The 22,273-nt window shown below is 41.2% G+C and overlaps 1 protein-coding gene across 1 annotated transcript in view; it reads left to right on the top strand.

The window, feature by feature from the left end:
* LOC122982185 (membrane-associated guanylate kinase, WW and PDZ domain-containing protein 3) overlaps positions 1-22,273 on the top strand; it is a 42,350-nt gene that overhangs the window by 5,851 nt on the left and 14,226 nt on the right. Inside the window, exons 2-8 of the mRNA XM_044351288.1 lie at positions 7,539-7,828; positions 11,099-11,215; positions 16,264-16,383; positions 18,168-18,341; positions 19,680-19,875; positions 20,216-20,286; positions 21,793-21,954. Coding sequence (XP_044207223.1) covers positions 7,549-7,828; positions 11,099-11,215; positions 16,264-16,383; positions 18,168-18,341; positions 19,680-19,875; positions 20,216-20,286; positions 21,793-21,954 — 1,120 coding nt within the window. The 5' untranslated portion in view covers positions 7,539-7,548. The remainder of the gene's footprint in view (positions 1-7,538; positions 7,829-11,098; positions 11,216-16,263; positions 16,384-18,167; positions 18,342-19,679; positions 19,876-20,215; positions 20,287-21,792; positions 21,955-22,273) is intronic.

Genomic DNA, 22,273 nt, shown 5'->3' with positions numbered 1-22,273 from the left:
TAATCAATAAATTGTTTCAGCTCTATTATTAGAACTTACATACGTGAGCAGATGCACAGAATGACTTGCAGTTTTCTTGCTTGTCCTCTTGTTGTAACACACCCTTTTGAAGTTTGCAACATTAATTTGAAAATATTATTTTCTACTGGGTGAACAGTTTTAAAACCACAATAACATTTGATGAATCAATCAATAAGCCATCAGTCATGCAATTAAGCACTTAGCATGTTAGCATTAATAAAAATGTATACTGATGATTGTTCTCGTTAAGTTTACCTCTGAATGTGCAGTAACAGTGCACTTGGTCAGTAATAACTTTATTATGTAACCATTGCTCATGTTGACTTTCGTCTGGCTTATGCAGACTTACAAAGAGCCCTGAGTCTTTTCAGTTGTTTATTCACTGCGAGCACTTGCAGAGAGACCAACAAATGGGGCTGTTAGGCATGCTGGTCACATTCTAGCTGACAAAACACACAGTCAGTCCATCAATATTCACCAAAAATCACAATTCATTGCCTTGAACTTTCAGTGGGCATGCATAAAATACCAAATACGCTTACATAAATTCGTTCTAGCCGAGCTAATTGAACAGGCCAATTTCATTACCTCATTTAGAGCGGAAACAGAATGTGGACGACAGAGCGAGCGTGGCTCCACCAAGTCACACCAACAACATAGAGCAAGCTTTCATGAGCGTAAAGTGACTGTGCTGCTCATGTGGTGCAGAAAAGCTGTTCAGTGACATGAACATTTAGCATTAAACAATCAGAGTGAGAGCATGACAGTTAGATTAGAGCAACATCTGACAGCAAAAGCTTACTGTGTTAAAAGTTTCTTGGTATTTGCCAACATGTTGTCAGGCCCAACTGGGTACCCCTTTAGCGCCATTTTTCAACGTGCATTTACTCCAATATTAACCCCCCCTGCAGCGCTATCCCACGCTGTGAGCATCAGTCTGGTGGGCAGACTGGAGGACGTGATGCTCTGTAGTATTTTCTTCCTGTATGCTCGTGTTAAGGTTTTCTTTAATGTATCCTCTTTTAATATCTTTAACATTTCTCAACACAAAAACACAAGTGTCCATGATAACTCAACAGTACGATGTTAATGTAAATGTTAAGGCCATCAGTTTTTTGGTATTTGCTTTTAATTCCTGAATTTATTCCAAACTGATTAAGATTTTTCTGTTGGTTAATGTTGGAGTGCTTTATTGGATGACGTGGCTCAATATTAATTGAGGAAGAATATCTTTTAAGAAAGATGATTTCATATTAAATATCCTCAGCCACATATTCTTGGAAATATGAAATTAGATTTCACATTTTACAATCACAGGCTATAAAATGCCTTTTCTTCACAGAGATAGTGGCATCTGGATTCGGGTTGCGGCTTACTGGCGGCAGACAACCCAAAACAGGAGTCAAACACTCCCAGTCCGCCTGCAACGCATCGCTCTTCCGTAGCTTATCGCTATCAAAAACTGACAAAAAAACTTTGTTTCTCAGAATAGAAGGTGAAATAATTAAAACTGATGGCCTTAACATTAACCTATTGTATTGTTGAGTTATCAAGGACACTTTTGTGTTTTTGTGAAATGTTAAAGATATCATTAAAATAAACCTTAACATGGGCTTTGACAGTGAGGAAAATACTTCTGGGCCGCAGGTCCTCTGGTCCGCCCACCAGACTGATGCTCACAGTATCATATAACTCCGTGGGAGAGTTAATATTGGAGTGAATGGACAGTCCTGCATGTTGAAAAATGACGAAAAAGAGGTACCGAGTATATTAAAAAGTGATGCCAAAGGGGTTCTGACCAAGCGTCCATTTGTGACGAGTTGGGAGTGAGAACGTGTTGTCTTTGCAGAAGTTTCACAAAGTCTGCCGTGGTCAAAGCCGATTATGTCAGAGAGCGATCTACCAGCTGAGGGATGGTTTGATGGGGATGAGAGCCGGCATCTAGATAGACATCAGTAGCATGGGGAGAATCACTAGAGCTGACAGTCACTGCTTTCACCATGAAGCCTCGCTCATGTTATTGATACAAGGGGGATGTTAGAATAGATGGATATGTTGAGCTGCCAAAATGAAGGGGAGTGTCATAGCTACCAGTCATGTGGTTGATGAAATGCTCTCTAATGTTCAGTGCTGCTGTTTCAAGTAGAAGTGTGTGCACCCTGGACTTCACCCTGCTGGATAAATCTGTCACGGCAGGTTGTTGTTTTCGTAGCCTTGCCGGAGCTACTTCTTACTGAGCAATTTAATTATTCAATTGTGTTAATTGATGTGTTTAGCTTACACCCTTTTTTCCTGAAGGTCTTTCAAGATGCTCTCCACCAAGTGCTATTCCCTCATGTCCTTGATTCGTTGCTTGTAGTTGACTTTGAATTATTGAGCTCCATGGCAAGGCTAATCTAAAACCGTGTTCTCTGGGCGTGTAACTTTAATAAATGAACGCCCCGGAGATCCAACCTGAAATAACTGCGTAGTTAATTTGTCCTATGATAAAGATATTTAGCTCATGACTATGAGCTGCCAGGGGTAAAATGGCCCCAGCTTTTGAAGAATTTAATAGCATAGGACCTGAAATTGTAGCATAAGCTAAGCACTTCTGCACCATAAGGTCTTATTACAGTGTAGGGATCTTGAAGGGGACACATTCTGCACATTTCCAGGTCAATATTTTTAATCTGGGGCTCTACTGGAATATCTTTGCATGATTTACAGTTAAAAAAAACTACTCCTCATTTATCTTATACAGACCCTTTACACAGCCACTCAGTTCAGCCTCTTTCTGAAACAGGCTGTTTTAGCTCGTGTCTCTTTGAGGCCCCCCTCCCGATGAGTCCACTCTGCTCTGATTGACCAGCTCTTGGATGCTGCCCCCGGAGACTTCCACCAGCCCAGGAGGCTCCTTCTTCACTCGAAATGTCAACTTCTTAAATATATCCGTACACGTTTGAGCTTGAATTCAATCTGAAATATGTGAACAACACAAACAATATAAGGAAAAACCTTAGCAACAACCTTAGCATCAAAAGCTACAGAACGGATGGCTGTTTATGGGCATGTGTGACAAGCCGACGTCAGCTCGTCGACAAGATAGAAAAACTGTGGCAAACGAAGTGTTGGGAGCAGGTTAAGTTTTGGAACTTTGACCATGTTTAGCACAGATATCCGACATTATAACAGTAAATAAATGACAGAAAATCACAAAAAACATAATATGCCCCCTCTAAGTTTGTTAGAATGAAGCTGAGATCACTAATTTGACTCTCTTTTAGTGGAAAAAATAATTAGGTCTATTGTGGTTAATTAACTAAGAACAATGAATGTTCTCAGAATAATTCAACCATGAGAATTTATGCTATTCAGGGTAAAAAGACATTTTTCAAACTGAAAACACTACGTGGCACAGCTGTTTGTACTATACACTGTCATAATAGCCTTGAGCATATTTTTTATGCTTTTGAATAAACAAATGTGATGAAGAAATAAAAAATGACCTCTAAGAATAGCATCCAAGTCAAGAGGATGTGTACTGTATTTTGCCATTGACAGATTGCTGTGGTTTGAAATTACACTGGAGGACTGGGCTTTGCAAGCTGTAGAAATTCTGAGCAGGTCGCTTGTAGAGAGGAAGTCAGTGAAACTGGATATGTGTTGGTCAGCTCTTTCCTGACCTAAAGGTCAGAAATCTCAATAGTGCATTCTTTTTATAGGGTTAGATATCCTTGAATCTGTATATTGTGTCCTCCTCTTTGTCCAGTAGTTCATCTGGAGTAATATATATGTTGTTTTATTTTTAATTTAAACAGTGTCTTCTCTTCAGTTTACTGTCACATATTTCCATTTTGTATTAAGGGAAGTGTTGTGTGCATTGAAAAATTGGCACATTTGTCATTAATTTACTTTTTCCATTTTGCAATTTTGATAGTTTGGGGTTGTGGTTTTTCCTGTAATATTGCTGCAATTAACATTGTAAGATTTATGATATATCAGTAACTTTGACCTTAATGCACCTGTTGTCACTTTCTATTTTTGACATTTGGATAGTTTGGGGTAATATAGATACTGCTATAATATTTTATGCTCATCAGTTAAACAAATTTCTGTGGCCGTCTGTTTGAATGGTTGAAGCAGCTTATGTGTGTGTGTGTGTGCATGTATGGAAGTGTTGTGATGCTTGCCCATAAGCCTTATGAATGTTGGACAGACAAATGTCATAAATTAATATTCCAGCAGCGCAGCAGTAAGCAAGACAGAGTTTTTTCTCATTTTTATTCACATATCTCTACTTTGAAATAAAGAAATATGTATGACAGTATGATAGCTCAAATTGATCTAAACAAAGAAAAACCGGCTGTGTTTAAATACTTTCAATATTACATAAATAAACCTTACACTTGAATTGTATTTATACAAACTGTTGGGTTCAGTTTTTATTCTCAGTATAATCCACTGTATTACACAGAATTACATAACTGTGCAACAGCATGAGATCACAAACAGTATATCCCTCCCCAACCTTGATGGCTACCAAACGCTGTGTTTTTAATGGACACACTAAGATGAGTGTGCACGGCCGGTTTGTAGCATCAACAACAACAGCAGCAGCTCGAGAGCAAAGCAGTGTCAGGGTGTGTGTGTCTGCAGCAGGACGAGACCAGGCTTCAGTGAACCTGACAGGCTGTGGCTCATTAAACCCCCATCAGACGCAGGAGGTCAAGACAACAACTACAGCTCAGGCGACACACTCTGTCTCCATGTGTATGATGTAGATACACGCTGCGACTGTGTAGGACCAACAGCATAGGATAATACCCCGGACCTATCAGTTGTTTTATTTTTAGCATTTTAATCATTGCTGCCAACTGCTGAGAAGTTCAGAGAAATCTTTAGATAAAGCATGGAAAGACCAGTGGCTTATAGAATTATTATTCAGGATTGATGCATATGGGAATATATGTGATTAGATGGGAAAAGTTGATTCCTTTTTTTTTTTTTATTCTCTTCTCACAACACATTTAATGCATGTTGTATGACAGTGTTTCGTGTGTGGGTGGATGGCTGTATGGCTGGCTTTGGGGAAGCAGGTCGACAGTGTTGCTGCAGAAGGTTTCACAGTGGGGGTAGAGAGAGAAGGACTGGGGGCTCTGGGTTTGGCAATGATGAAGCGATAAGCATAATTTCAGGTTGAAACATGCCGACGTAAACAGCGCTACTTGTTTGATCGTGTTTATTCTAAAGTGCTAGAACAACAGTGACAACCCCCTGGCTTCGAACCAAGACTGAAATGCAAGTTGTGTGTTTTTCTGGGTTCTCGATGTTATGGCAACCAGCTCAACTGTTTTCAAAGCTCTGACTCATGTCGCCTGAGCTGAAGTCCTGCAAGGTCAAACAAGTGAGTCCTATGCCAACCTCAGGCTGTGTGGCGCCTCTCGATCTCTATCTGACCTCTGTGCTTCCCCCTTTCTCTCCTCTCCTATTACTCTTAGAGTTTGGGACAAAAACACACACAATCCTGTATCTGTATTTCATGGTTACACGTCTCATTTTATTTCATACATACAGTCTATTTCTGCTTTTTATTTTTTTTGTTTTCCACTCCCTGCCTTCCTCTTCCTCATTTGTCCATCTCTGTACACCGCCTGGGACCCCACTTATTCAGCTGAGCAGTAGGAGAGTGGATGAAAAAAAGAGGATCTCTGTCAGATCTGTCAGTCGAATGGCCAGTCAAGTGGAAAGGATTAGGCGTATCCTCTCCTTCCCTCACTCTTTAAAGCAGTCTCGTTAGGCCTGCCGGGCCAGAGGGCCCGAGGGTGCCCCTGCTAGGGCTGGACTTGGTGTTACACTCACGGAAGCCTGGGTCGTGTTATCCCCACTCAGCCGAGGGTCATCATAGTCACAAAGTCGCTTAAGAGGATTGGATCGTGGTGAGTTGATGTGTAATAGCTAATCTCTTGACCACAATGGAGCTGGGGATCAGTAGTGTCCATAAGAAATATTGTATTTGATCAAGCTTTTATTAGCAGGTGTCCCAAAGTAAGTTTAAAGGAGTAGTTTGGCATTTTGAGAAATATGCTTATGTCCGTCTGTTCAATATGAAACTACAGCCAGGAGAAGGTTAGCTTAATTAACATGCATAAGTGTTAAAACAATTTGTTGAAATTGTAGGGGGTGTTATGTCATATTTATGTTTTTATGCTTCGGTTTTTGCTCGGATTAAACAAACAAGATAAAACATGATAATTAGTGAGCTTTAGAGGTGCTGGTAGGTGGATTTTTTTACCTTTAGACAGAGCCAGGATATCTGTTTTTGCCTGTTTCTAGTCTTTATGCTAAGCTAAGCTAACATCTCCTAATTCCAGGGTCATATTGAATAGACAGACATGAGAGTGGTATTGATCTTCTTATCTAACTCTAGGCAAGAAATCGAGTAAGCTTATTTTCTAAAATGTAAAACTATTTCTTTAATAACGAGCTTTCTCTGTCCTATTATGCACGTGTTGTCTTCGTGTCTTTGATCTTGTTACCCCACCTTGTGTGTCTCTGCTGTCCCTTGTATCAAGGTGACAGTGCTGCTCTGATAATGTCAGAGGAACATTGTCTGCTCTCTCCGGACATCACAGCTGTCACGTCACTGTCGACTCAAACAAATCTTCACCATGTCAGCTACATCCTCAGCCCAGACACTCACACAGCTGCTCTCCAGAAAGCATGTGGCAGTAAAAACACATTATTTTAATTACAGCTTTGCCTTAAGACCTCTCGCCTTAGCTGCAAAAAAAAAAAGAAAAGAAAAGAAAGAAAATTTAAAAAAAATGCTGCTGAAAGATGCTGTGACTGAGACAATAGGAGATAGGGATGAAGAATGGAAACAAATGAGGTAGTTATTCATTGTCTAGAAAAATCTATAAAAATCTATATTTCTATGAAGGCATCATGCATCACCGTTGATACAAAAATGATTCTGAGTACTCCGCTGTCCGACTGCAGCTACAGGTTCTTAGTTTGCCTGTCAAAACGTGTGTGCATTCAACGACCCGTACCTTTTGTCAAGCGCAAACTAGATTTTCCCATGTGACTGAAAATGTGCTGGAATGTGCATTAACTCTGATGTTGTGTGTTTACATGAAAACATAACGTCAGCCTGTTAGCACGTAAGCATGAGCATGAGGGAAAGTGTCTCCGTTTCTATTGGTTGGACAGTCACGTGCTGTGCTGTAGTATGTTTGCATAAACAAAGACACAGTTTCCATATTGTGTTATTCCTGACTTTCCGGCTGCCGTGCTCTCGCTCTTCTATGAAGTTGACATTATTCATGACTTTTACGCATTCTGATGTTAAACACAACAACTCCCCAGATCCTCAGACATTGACAGCTGACAAAGGTTAAACAGCTGAACAACCTTCTGCTGGAAGTCGCAGAATCTCACCATAATTTGTTATGTAATTGACACTTATTTCCCCCTTTTCCTACTTGTCTCACACTTTCTGCTCACCCTCCAATCTTGTTTCCTTTTCTCTCCAGCTCATTTGCCATGTCTAAGACAGCGGTGAAGAAGCTGCACTGGCGTTCCAAAGTGCAGGACAGCTTTGTCCCCTTGCTAGGCTCGTCAGGGGAGCTGGGGATCGCCGTTGGTGGAGGAGCAGATTATGGAGAGTTTCCTTTCGTCACCTCGGCTCCCGGGGGTGGACTCACAGTGGGTGATATCATCCTAGAGATTGGGGGAACACCTGTATTAGGGATGACATTAGGAGACGTCCGTGGTGTCCTTAACTCCTGTCCCCATCCTATCCGCATCAAAACTGTGTCACCAGGTATGACTCAGCACGCTAACACAATCCTCCATCAATTAGTCGGCAACTCATTGCCCATAGCTGCAGACAATTTAACTTGTTGCTATTTATGATACACGCCATTGCACTTGTTTCATCACACTACATCCAGACAATCTGTTACACTGCCATCCAATCTGTCATCCATAATAATCTCGCTCAATAACCCTCCACTGACTCTTACAAGCCAAATCTGCAGACTGTAGCGTTCCGATGATGATTTGCTCTCGTCAATTAGTCTGGATATGTCAAGGCGATCGGTCAATATGTGGGAAGGAGGTCAAAATTGCTGTTGACAAATGACAAGAGTGTGGCGATATAGTTGTCTGTCAACCGCGAGGGGCCTTGATGTTAAGAACAGGGGGCTGTGGAAACGGATGTCTTTGTTGGCTCTGAGCACAGCAATATGTCACCGGAGTGTCACCTGACTGCGGCTCCCGATGGCCTTGCTTACTAGATTGATAGCTGATTTGGCCACAGGGGTGTAAATGGGGACCTTTGCTCCTGGTCCCCCTGCTGCTGGTGAATCCATTATCATTTTTGAAGTCTGCCTGGGCAGCTTGACTGCGTGTAGTGTGGACAGTGATGGATGAGCTGATGCGCCGGGTTGCTGCACCACACCTCCTCCTACTCCTACTACTACTACTACAACTCCCTCTGCTCCAGCCTCAAATACAGAACACCAGGCAACGCTCCGCAGAGGCAGGCAGCAATTTAGAGGTTTTAGCACTAATACTGGTGCTCTCCGGACAAAAACAATGAGTATTGTGGCTGTTTTACAATGTTCCAAATTCCTATAGGCCACTTAAGCCCCTTTCATACATGCAGTCTATCCCTGAAATGTTCAGGAACATTTCCTGCATAGGGTCATGTGTGAATGCAGTGGGGATCGATATTCAGGGAAATCTGTACCGTCAATTTCCCACCTCAAGACCCAGTAACATTTCAGGGAAAATGCCGGTACGGCTGTGTTGTAAATAAAAGTGGTAACATTGCAGGGACAAGCACATAAAGGGTTATGTCTGTCTGATGAAAGACGCTTTCACGTTGAGCGACCGAACCAGTCACAAGACTCCGCTGATGACGTATTTTAATCCACAACTTTTTAAGGTTATGGTTGCCTTGCCAATTCATTTTCGAGTGATTTGTCCTGCAAACATGTTGAATATTAAATATGTTACAAGACCATTGATGTTGCCCACCATGTTCCTGACAATAATAAGAGCTGTCTCCTGCTGCTAACACATATATCTGGCCTGGCTTCTTCTTCTTTTTTTTAATGGTGGTTGGCATCCATAAGTGTTGCATTGCCGCCATCTGCTGAACTGCTCCATCTATTCCAGTATTGCCATGGCATGTGTGAAAAGGCACAAGACAGAAATGTTCCTGTATATGGACGTTGCCATAATTCCTGTATGTGTGAATAGTAAAAATCACTAGTGGTGCCTGAAAGGTTATCCCAGTAATTTACAGGGAACTATGTGGGAAAGAGACTTTAGTCTGCAATGTTTCTTAGTTTTGACTCGTGTTCCACTGATTTAAAGGGGACATCTGCACATTAACAGGTCTAAATTTCTATTCTGTGACTCTACTAGAATATATTTGCATGATTTACAGTTGATTGACAATAAAATCCTTACTTATCTTACACTGGCTCTTTATGCAGCCTCTAAGCTCAGCCTCTGTCTGAAACAGGCTATGTAAACAAACAATAGTAGTAGGATCTCAGTTTTTTTTGTTGTTTACTCAACATGTCAACTTCTCAAATACATCTGTACATGTCTGAGCCAAAATCTGATCTGAATATGCAAGTCAACAATGCAAACAACCTGTGGAACCTTAGCAACAACCTTAGCAACAAAAGCTACAAAACGGGTGGCCGTTTGTGGGCATGTGCCCACAATTTGACATCAGTTTGATGAGGAAGTAGAGGTAACTTGTAACAAATGGAGTGTTCAGAGCAGGCTGAAGCCCCAGATCTTGACTTTCAGGGAGCATTTTAATACATACATTCACCTCATGTTTTTAAACTTGACCATGTTTAACATCAACATCTGAAATAATAACAGTATACAAATGACAGAGAATCACAAACAGCATAATATGTCCCCTATAAATTCAACTTGGGTGAAAACCCAGTGGACTCACAATTCCAGGTGGCAGGGAACACTGTCATAACGGCCATAAATAACACACACACACTCACACACACACGCATACACATACATAAGTGGAAGGAGTTTTAAATTTCCATCAATGTTTTATGATATCATACCAAGGCCTGGTGGCTCTTTTTTGTATTGCTATTAACCTTGACATCTGACTGCCTCACCTTAATGGTAGCTTCATACATGATATGTTTGCACAACTTACATGTTACAAAATCCAAGCATAGCTAGCTCATTCATTTTCAGAGAGCTGATGTTCAGGTCTGAATTTTTCTCATCACCAGACTAGGAAATATCATCTGTTTCGTAACAGGAGGAGCAAAAGCCCATCAATTCTCCCAAAAGGCAGGCTGCTAGATTCATTTCCCTTTACAGGCAGCAGCCATATGTGGCCAGTCATATGAACGTGCAGATGACTGCCTCAACTAATAAAGTTATACCACTGTGACGTGTTTTAATAGCACAGCAAATTCAGCCTGCTACTGGGCAGAACCACTGTAACAGACAGAGGAGGTAGGGGGGGGGGCTGCAGGGGCGTGGGTGGCTGGGTGGCAGCCTGCAGGGGAAGCACCGGCAGAGTGGTCGTCTGTCAGAGTGACAAGCTGGAGATGTGCCTAGCCCATCCATAACAGCAAGTAACCTGTCATCAGAGGTAGTAAAGCACTTGAGATGATATTAAGAGATCAGAGAGAGGAAACTGAGCCCCGGCAATCAGCTCTGACTCCCCTGGTGAAAGCCTCAACTGTTGTGTCTGGAGCAATTAACCTCAGCAGGTTGTTTTATATGCATGAGAGACTCTGGAAAACACATTTGATACTCAGGATCTATGTGAAGTGACATAGGGAGATCAGTATGTGTGGATGTGAAAGTGTAGGTTGTAAAGTGATAGTGTTAAATCAAGCCAGGAAGCAGTAAAGATTTGTAGTTTTAATAAATTTATGTCTCTGTTTGACAGGCTACAAACAAATCTTAGAGTAGGAAATCATCAGTCTGTTTACTTATTGAGCTTTTTTTTTTATGTGTGTCTCTCTCTGTGTGCTCCCAGCCTCTCAATGCCACACTTGCTTCTTTGCCCTTCCCTCAGGCTCCACATTGTGCAAGGATCTCAGGTTGTATCTGAGTAAGTGCTTCACACCCGGCTCAGTGGACAGTCAACTTCAGCAGGTCATCCGAGAGAACCTCTACCTCCGCGCTGTACCTTGTAAGTCCCCATCTGTGCTTCTCTTCCTTCCTTTAATATACTTTATCTGTCATATACCCTGTCTCTATATTTCCTGTCAGTCATGCCCTTTAAGTCTCCTGTGTGCACCTTTTGTCCTGTGCTGTCATGGGCTGCCATTTACACACAGTGCTTATAATATTAATTTATTCCAAAGAATATCTCTCTTAAGTTAATGACCTAATTAATTCTTTGATAACACTTCTCGGGATTGCTGCCATGTGAATATCTTGGTGTTAATTGGTGTTTAAGCCTACAGAACTGTTTTCCACACTTCCTTGTGTCAATATATGCAAGCAGAACTTGCTTAATGAATTAATGAAATAATGAAAAACTTGACAAGACTAGACTAAAACATCAACATTTTCTTGCTCTTAACTGTGACAGGAAACACCACAAGTGCAATCAATTTGGACATTTCCATAGCAACGGTCTGTATCTTCACAACACTGGGTTCATCCTCAGTGGCAGTCTCCCCATTTCAATCCTCACCCCTGAGCTGCGGGCTATTGCTTTGTTTGGGTGGTGGTAAGACGGTAGTAAATCTGATTGTAGTTGTGTTTGACAGGTTCTTTTTATTTGTACAGTCTTCCTATAATCCCCTGAGAAAGAGGCAGTCCACACAAGCAGTTTAATTTTGATGCTTATGAATAAAATCAAGTACAATGGCAGCCAAAGGCATCTAGTTGTAGTACATCTGTTGCTATCTTAATCCCCTACAACATGACGTCACTGGAAACGGCCAGAGGATATAGCAGATGAGTGGGGTTTTCTGAGAAGACCTATGTGTTTTCGATGTAATTTTCTGGCCTGTGTTGTGTCTGTTTTGTCTTTTCTTATTAAGGTGGTAGTGTGGAAAAGACAGACCACCTAGTGTAGTCCGTAGTCTTAACCTTGCTGCGGCAGGGAGTGTGGAGTTGCTGCTAATCTCTCCTTTAGTCAGGAAGTAGGTCATGTGGGACAGTCTGCCACCACGCAACACTACACGCTGACAGTACAAGGCACAGGTCAAAACTGCAAGAAAGATAAAACCGTCTCTCTTAGCATACGATATGTGTACTCGTATTATGGGATGATTGCAATTTTATTCAAGCTTTCTCATTACTTAGCTATGCGTGCATCCTGTTATGTCCACAAGCAGCTGCTCAGAGAGTGAAATGCAAGTATGAACATTAGTGCTTTTAGCCATGTTCTAATCAGAACTGGATGGAAAATCAGATCAATCAGAAAATTGATCTTCGGTCAGGAAAGGTCTTGGACTTGTTCACTGCATATACATTGTATTGATCGACAGGATATTGTAACACATTACATAAAGCTGGTTGGCCCGGTCTTCCCCTGCAGGTGGTGTAAAACTTTGAAAGCAACTTCCCGTGTCTGAGTGCTTTCTTTTAGTAAGAGTGACAATAAGGCAGGCTGAGCCCCCGGGTGTGTAATCCTCTGATCTGCTGGAGATGACACAGTAAGATGCTGTTGTTCTCATGCCGATACCAACACACGCATGCTCTCCTGATCCGGAGACGGCGCTGAAAATCATCACATCTCATTACAGACCACTTGTAGATACATAGACGCAGAATGTTCTTCGTTTTATTGTTTTTCTCTCGAGGAGGCAGCTGTGCTTGATTTAGCAGGAACTAAAAGCTGAGGAGATTTCATCACTGGCTCATTGTGGCCCCCTTCAGGACCATATGTATGTTCCTCCTGTATTAGGAGACTTCTTGATGTTGTTGTTTTGTTGATTATTGAAACTTTAAATTACCTAATTTAAAGAGTAATTAGCTTCAGAAGTTCATGCATCATATGTTTTCAAAATGTTTTTATCATAAGGAAGCAAAGAAAGTATGGCGAGGCTTCAGTGTTGATTTGGATTTTTTTTTTTTTTCGTTTAGATGCTATTTCTTCTTCTGACACTGTAGTACACCTGTGCTATTTAGAGAGTATCACAATCCTTGTATCCTTTTGATGAGACAATGTTCTCTGATGTTGGAACTGGCAATGATGCAAGTAATATCAATACAAAAGCTCAGTCAGGAGGACAGTGTATATAAATGGAAATGAATGACAGAATTAAGTAAATGCAGGCTACTATATGAATAATCTAGAGGGGGGAATTAAATTAAAAGCAAACATCTATCAGTGCCAAAATGGAGGAGGGGCTGACTATAGCCTAGTAGCTCTTTGTGCTCATATTGAGGCAGACAGGATGTGTACTATTTGGTGGTAGCTTTTAGGAGCACATATCTAGACAAATAACAGAATACTGTATGTTCAGTGAGCACTTACCAAACAGACTATTTTATAAAATACAGCTTTTTATTTCATGACTATAAAAACTACCCTTTTTTGTCTCTTTATTCAGACCAATTTGTTCTGTGTGCAGGGTTTGCAGACCTCGCATTACCCTCCTGAACTTTCCCATCCATATTTCTATAATCACAGTAACCATTTGTACATGTGCCCTTGGAGGATTCAGAGCCAATGTCATGGTTTCAAGGCTGGCTGTGTCTCTGTCTCCTACATAAAAGACTTTTCTAATTGTCTTCAGAGTGAGTCAGAGATAAGAAACCTCATCATTTAGTTATTCTAATATGCTTGCTCCAATGTTGTCAGGCAGACCATCTGTGGCCTTTTCAGCTGTGGCGTTCATTGTTAGCTATTTGTGTGCGGAGATCTTGACAGACAGCTCTCTCTGGGTGTTGATACAGAGTTCTATGTAATTACCTCTTCAATCCCTATCTCACCCCTGTCCCTGGGGATCCGTGCGTGGCGCCTACAGGGACAGGCGAGGAAGAAGAAGATGTCAATAATCCATCCTGTTCCCCCGCTGACATGTCATATATATCTCCGAGGAGGGTGCATAGATATTGAATCCCTGCCTCACACCATATCAGCTGGAGAGATACTGTGTGTCTTGAGTGGAGGAGGAGAATTATTCACATGTCAGATATCATCAAGAGATTTGCTATCAGATCTTTAATTAGACACCTCTAATTTTCTTTAACTTCACAAACTGCACATGTGGATTTAATTAGTTGGTTTTTGTAGTTTTTGGAGACCAAAGGTGCAAACACAACCCTTCACAGTGCGGCACAGACTGGAACAGAGGCCGCACAGAATGAAGACATTATTAGGTGCAGTATCAGCAGGTGGACAGGGGTGAACTTTAATGATGGTCAATCACATCAGCTCTTTTCATCTCGTTTAAAAGCAGCAGACATTTTCTTAATAAGCCATGAAGAGAGGGTCAAACCTCTCTGAAGAAAACTGTCCTTCTCAGGGAAGCATAGAGCACATGACACAACATGGGAAAACAATCAGGCGATCAGTTGATTAGTTAACTGACAGAAAGGTTATCAGCAACAATTTTGATAATTGACATGAGATGACACTACATCTTTTAAGTAAAAATGCCAAAAATTCAGTAGTTCCAGCTGCTGAATATTTGCTGTTTTTTTAAACTCTTTTTTGATAGCAAACTGAATATCTAATGGTTTTGGACTGTTGATCAGCCAGTCGGCTTCAACTTGGGCTGAGGAAAATGTGATTGTAATTGTCACGATTTTCTTACATTTCATAGACCAAATGATTAATTGATAATGAAAATAATTATTAGTTGCATAGATGTATTTTGTTATTTTTGATAGGTCTGTGTGTAGCCTATATCTTTACCACTGAAAGCCATGAAATTTGCTTTTTGGGTTTACTGTTGTGATTAAAAATGAGTAAAAACAGGTGGAAATTTACTGGGGAAAAATTAGCTGTTAGCCCAACAACAATGGCTGTCTTTTCTGCTGGCCTGAAATTAGAAAGCAGTGCCTCCTCAGTCTGTGACTGATCAGGACGTATACAGTAAACACACTTGGTGCTACAGAAAGAAGAGGTCAGGCTGATGGAGTGGCTCTCTCTGATGTTAATGTATGCTCTTCATGTTTTTCTGTGTGTGTGTGTGTGTGTTTGTGTGTGTGTGTGTTTGCGTGCATACTCTGTTCAGTCCTGCATGTGTCATTGTGGCTGGGAGAGCTGCTCCCAGGACAGCAGTGTATTAATCATGGGTTTTATAGGGTAGCTGGGTGTGACTCCCTCCTGCCGGCCCCGTACTGACATCACATGTGGTCTTCCAGGAGAAGCAAAGAGATTTGTCCTTAGTTCAGGCTTGGTGTGATTTTGTCTTGGGAGAGGAATTACTTGTCTCAAGGTCAGAACGGGTGCGTTGTGTCTCAATTTGCAAATTAAAATTATTCCACCAGATTTAACTTAATGGGTAACATAAAATGTGATATATTATACACCACATGCCTGTATATGTATTTACTGGTTATGAGATCTCGGCGAAAACACAGCAAACACTTCGACTTACCTCAGTGATCCTGTAATGATGTGGGATGTTTTTCCTGCTGTGGTTTAGACTCAGTGCTCTCTTCCAGGCGAAGGTCAATGTGAATCAATTATGATGACAGAACATTGATCATCTGAGTGCTCCATCTTTGCTATAGTGATAGAAAGACTTTAAGACTTTCACAGTGCCTCATTAATGTTTAATTCTGTTCTTATTGATCTGTTACTAATAAAGAGGCTTTGGTAAATGCCTACCGTCATCATCATGCTCTTCAAACCAAAGGGCAAGTTTTGGTTTGGGGGTGGTTGCTCTGTTGCCCTTAGACTGGTTGTACAACAAGAATGAAACGCTGGTTGTTATTATTCATTAATGTTCCAATTAAATTAGATTGGTACCTTTACATTTGTTTGTAACTGTGAATACAACCAATATAGAGCCATTATTGTTGTACTATTTCTGTATAATTTGCCAAACTAATGTAATGCTTGGACTAATTATAGCTTGCTGAATCGCTATTTTGTTTAAACACTGAACTCAGTGAGAAAACTAATGATGATTCATCACACCCAGATCCAGATGAGGAGAAAATGCCTTGCTTAATTTGCATATCATCCACATTAAAGCGAGCAGCATTTTTAGCCTCATGGCTCTGATGTATGACACTGTATTTTCTCTTTTGTTCCTCTCTCAGGTACAACCAGACAGCCCAGAGACGGGGAAATCTCAGGAGTAGACTACAACTTTGTCTCCATTGAGGAGTTCTTCTCTTTGGAGGAGTCAGGAGCGCTGCTTGAGAGTGGAAAGTTCAAAGGTGAGGCTTAATTAGTTGAACTTGTGAACTAGCTGCGCAGGGAACCAGAGACTCCTCAAAGACTGCATGGTGATTTATCATGCAGTGCAGATTGTATAGTTTATCTTAATGCTTTTAATTATAACACACTGCATGCATTTTCTTTTCTTGATTACTTGTGCTCAGAATTTCTGGTATTTAATTAGTGGAAAATGATATAAACATCATTTAAGTGAATTATTAGTTACAACTCAATGCACCAAGCTGAAATTATGCATTTCTCTAAATGATAATTATTATAGTTGCATGTTTTTAGTGATTTATATAATTGAGGTACTGTTACAGTCTTTGTGCTGTGTGTCAAAAAAATAGCTCTACATTTTGGGAAATACACATATTCACTTTATTGCTCAAAGTTAGAGGAGAAGATAGCACTCTGATGTCTGTCCGTTAAATATGTAACTGGAATCAAGAAACTGTTAGCTTAGCTTAGCTTAGCTTAGCATGAAGACTGGAGTAAACAGCTAGCCTGGCTCTGTCCAAAGGTAACAAAAATGGAAAGGTGATGACAAGACATCAGGAATTCACTGTGCCTGTCCAAGAACTAGTCCAGCACATAAACATCCGTAAAACCACAACTTGTAGTTTTTTACTTCTGCTTTTGTACAAACAAACAAGATAAAATGTGTCAATTACTGAACTTTAGAGGTGCTAGTAGTCAGATTATGTTGCCTTTTGGACAGAGCCAGGCTAACCGTTTCCCCCATTTTCAGTCTTTATGCAAAGCTAAGCTAACCAGCTGCTGGCTGTAGCTTCATATTTCGCATATAGACATGAGAGTGGTATCGATTTTCTCATCTAACTCTCAGCAAGAAAATTAATAAGCTTATTTTCAAAATTGTCAATCTATTCCTTTAAAGACCTTTTTCTTTTCTTTTTCATATACTCCATGTTTTTCTTTCCAATTTATTGACAGTTTTGGGTTGTGATGAATGAGGCTTCCATAGCTAATAATAGGAGGACAGTCAGTAGGAAAGCTATCTCTTATGCATATTAATGCCATCAGGTGTTACTCAACTCATATGTATCCCACAGACTCCTCCCCACGTAAGGGTCAGAATGCCGCCTCTGATTAAAAAGCCTCCATACATTAGCATCCATAATTTATAAGAGATTAATGGGAGCAATAAATGTCATCCTCACCTGCCTTACATGTGACATTGACAGACACATTGCCACAGCAAAGCAATCAGGAGTGTGAGCAGTTTTGTGCGTGCAGTAGCCTGCAGAAACCAGAGTAAATGATGCCGGCTGGTGACCTTGTTGTTGAGTTCAGTAATCTAATGTTTCCCCTCAACCCATTTGGATCTCTATGAGCCAAATGTACGAGTGGAGGTAATTTCATTTCTTGTTTAGCAGCTGGAGCAGATGGTTAGAATTGAAAATATAAAACATGTACATCAGATGATCTCAGGGGAAACATACATACATAAAGACATGTAGTATGTGTGCATAATAACATGGACCTGCTTTGCTACTGAATATCTGAATATAAAAATCTTTTATTTACCTCATGAACTCATATCAAATTGGACCTAAGATGTTAATGTAGACTGGATGCTGTTACTGAGCACCTTTAGATTTATGTCAATGACTTTTACACACAGCATTTCTACTTCAGTAATGGTATCAGTTATGACATTTGTTTCGACCAAATGTGTAGTTTTTATTTTACAGTTTTATATACTCAGTGCAATTCAGTTTCTCAAGGCAACACGTCTTTCCCCTGTCCTTCTCTGTCTCAGGGAATTACTACGGCACACCTCGGCCTGTTCACATCAGTGCAGACAGTCCCCCCATCACCTACCAGGAACATCGCAACCTGCTCAGAAACTTCCGCACACGCAGCAAATCCCTCAGCAACCTGGAGAAGGCTGCAGAGGACGCCGAGAACAGCGAGGACGACTCAGGCCTGTCAGGCAAGGGTCACTAAACCTGGTCTATATGTTGTTAAAGGTGCTAATACAATGATATATACTGTAGTATCTTAAGTGGGTTTTCACATATTTATTGGGGGCCTTTTTAGAGCTCAAGATCCAAAGATGTATCAATAGTAAAAAAACACGTAAAATCAGTTATGCCCTGCACAGTGGCCAGCAGCTAAATACTGCATTGTCCCCCTATCTATAGCTTCAGTCTCTGATACCCAAATTAATCAATCATTAGCACAATTAGTATGCTCTAAACTCTCGATGGGCCTGTGGCCTCATCGATCGCTGGATCACCTCCAAAGGAAGGTCAGGTTGCCTTTAGGGCAAGCAGGCAAGGAGGTAAGCAGATAGGCAAGCATGCACACAAGGAGGTGAGGGGAAAAAACTGAAGACCTCATGTGACACAGAAGCAGAAAGTGTTTGTATTAAACTCTGGAATAGCCAACACACGGTCGATATAGATGTGATGGATGACTCGTTGTACCAGACACTCTTTATTATGTTAAATAGAAGAGCCTAAAAAAGCCCATTTATCACTTCGTCCACACAGGTATGAAGGCAGTTTTGGAGAGTGAACGAGTGATAAGAAACTAGAACACAAGAGCTGAACAGAAGGTGGGTATGAGATTAGACGGTTAGGGTAAGGGAGCAAAGCAGCGGCATAGGGTGGTGGTTTAGGAGGCAGGTAAGAGGGCTGAGTGTTAGGAAGGGTGGAGGCAGGGAGCCAGAATGGCACAAGAGATAAGAGAGAGGCGGGCAGAGTGGGAGGTGAGAAATGCAAGCAGGCAGAGATCCAGATAGTTAGAGACGTGCTCCAAACAGGCAGGTAGGGCAGCAGGCAGCAGTGACTGGGGAGGTGAATGCAGGATGCAGGCAGGATGGAGTTTGAGAGAGCCATCCAACACCCTGACCTCTGCTGAGTCATCTTCTGAAGTGATACTGTGTGGGTGGATGGGCTCGGCAGCAGTTGTCGTGTGCAGCAGGACTCAGGACGCCCTGTGTTATGTCCAATGCCTCTCAGATCCACGCTGGAGCTCACAGCTGAAGGACAGCTACAAGGACAGCTAGGCAAAAAAATATGCTTATTTTTCTTCCTCTTGTAGTATGGCATGCATGGTCACACACTCTGCCTCCTTAGAGGGAGGACAAAGCTGACTGAGATGCTGACCTCAGGTGTTTTTGCCTGACAACTCCCGATGGAATTGCCAGCATCAGGTCATTACAGCTTTTTTAGATTGTGGGAGAAACCTTTTAACTTGCTGCATGTGTTAAATAATATATCACCTTTCTCATCTTTAACACTCCTTCTTGCCACTGTCATTACAGGAGGCTCTGCAGGTGTCAGCAGCAGCATCCATCCCAGTTACCGGTCGTCCGGTCGGCCCCGGGCATCCAGCGGAGGGGATGGTCACGCCATAGAGAACGGCATCATCAGCAGCAGAGGTGGTGCCAGGGTGAGAGGTGTGATGCCTGATCACTGGGAGCAGGCCTTCAGTGATCCAGGAGAGTCTCACTACATAGAGTGAGTTTCTAGCTGTTCTTTACAAATCTGTTGTACAAAAGGAAATACCTACTCATTATATTGCCGAGAGATAGCAGAGAAGAATGAAACCACTGTCAATATGAGAGCGGTATCGATCTTCTCACTTAACTCTCTGCAAAAAAGCTAATAAGTCTATATCCTGAAACTATTCCTGTACTCTGAAAAGGGCTGCATTGCACAATTATCTTGACTCTGTCTTGGCAGGCAAGCTCATCTCTGTTCTTAGTGTAAAAATTCCAGTGCTGTCTTAATATATTGAACGCTATTATGTCTCTGAGAAGGGCGGCTTCTCTTTTGCTTTCCCCTTTGTCTCTTCAAGTCACAACCCAAAGAGGACCAGCTGGCAGAGCCCTCGAGCTTCAAGCAGGGAGACTGTCTACAAAAATGAATGTGAGCCTCTTTGTTTCTTTTATTTCCCGTTTCTTTCTGAATGTAATTATTGGGACACCGGTGACACATTTAACCCATTGAACAGCATAAATGAAGCTACATATTTGTCAAGAACGGAAGTAACAGGCACAGCCAGCTTGTTAGAGTCAAATGAGATGGAATGAGCTTTTAGCTGAACAGAAACGAGTAAGTGATTAAGGCCTAAAGCTCGGAGCTTTTGGCAAATAGCCAGACCTACTGCTGAGGCTGGCAGGGTCAACACACGGATGGCATGTGCATGGCAACTTAATTTCATAATTTGGTCACATGATTGGATGTTAAAAGAACAAGAACATAATCTAGTTTGTGATGCTTGTCTGGCATGGCTGTGAACTGTAAAAAGTCATCTGTTATAATGTAATTTCAGTTTATCTCAGTAAGTTGCAGTACACTCCTCTGGCCAGCAGAAGGTGATATAGTTTCCACCATAGCCTGAATTACTTGAGTGTGAGAGGACTGCTGTAGAATATGGTACAAATGCTATCTGTAATCCAAACTGACACTGTCATAATGTGCTAGTGCAGACGAGAGATTTATGCAACTCCTGTAACCACTTTACAAGCATAAAGTTAAAATAAACAAGGAAAAATGAGAGGGAAAGAAATGTGTTGAAGATTGGAGAGATTCAAAATATACACTCACCGGCCACTTCATTAGAGACACCTGTGCAAATCTAATGCAATCCAATACAACAGTTCTGCCATAATTTCTACATTTACAAAGCTAATAGATTTTCAGTTTTTGTTGACACTGTCAGAAAGGTGATAATTCTACTTTATGTTTATTATTGAGGTCGTAGTGCGTGGTAGTGGTGTTGTACTGGAGTGCATTATATTGAAATATTGAATGGTGTGCCTAATATTTTGTCCACTCCATTAACATACATGAGGGGGACAAAATATTAAACATAAAGAAGAATTATTATCTTTCTGACAATGTCAGCAAAAACTGAAAATGTATAAGCTTCGTAAATGTAGAATCTATGGCAGAGCTGTTGTATTGGATTGCATGAGATTACACAGATATACCTAATGAAGTGACCAGTGAGTGTATGTATGTATGAAATATATGTAATAAAATGGATTATGTTGCTGATTTTAAGAAGGTAGTCTGTAATGTATTCTGCTTTTAATGCAGTCTTTCCGCTAAATGCTTTGGTTTGTGTGCATGTCTATTTATTTATAAGTATTTTTGTTAAGTGCCATCTGGCGATTGGTTTGTTGTGTTCAGACTTTCTCTCTCTCTCTCTCTCTCTCTTTCATTTCCCTCACTCCTAAAACCCCTCAGTTCTAACCATTTAGTCGTTTAAATGTACAGGACTTAAACGGTCTTTCTCTGATGCTGTTCTGGAAGGGTTTTTTTTTCCATCCTTGCTGATTTGAAGACTTTTATGACTTTTCCTTGGAGGTGAGCATCTTCATTATCTCATCCTCACTCTGTCTCTCTTTATATTCCGGTGACTTTCAGGGTTCACAGACCAGCCTGGAGAGCTCAGGGGTTTCCCTGTGCACACACATTTGACTAAGGGCTCCAGAGGGTTTGGGTTCAATATTGTGGGGGGCAGCAGGCCAAGAGAGTTCCTCCAGGTGTACAGTGTGACTGCAAGTGGACCCTCGGCACTCAAGACAGGTAAAAATACATTGAACAAGGGGCGATTACTGCATGAGAAAGCCAACTTAAATGTATTGCTGTATAATACCTTAGATGAATTTTAAAGAATTTTGAACAGATATCCACTGAAGAGAGGAAGGAACATATTCTCAAACAAAAAGACATTACTTATCAGTATATTATTTGCAACAATACTAAACTTATCATAGCTGTACTCGTGGTGGAGTCTTGCAAAATGTTGAAGCAGGAAACATTTGAATCAGCGGTGTGTTTTATCAGTCTATCTCTCTACATCGCTGTCTCCACTCTTTGGGATTATACTTTTCTGATCTCCTGC

Source organism: Thunnus albacares, chromosome 5, assembly GCF_914725855.1.
Source record: "Thunnus albacares chromosome 5, fThuAlb1.1, whole genome shotgun sequence".
Lineage (NCBI taxonomy): Eukaryota > Metazoa > Chordata > Actinopteri > Scombriformes > Scombridae > Thunnus > Thunnus albacares.
The sequence above is the reverse complement of the archived record's forward strand: the minus strand, read 5'-3'. Positions and strand labels throughout refer to the sequence as shown.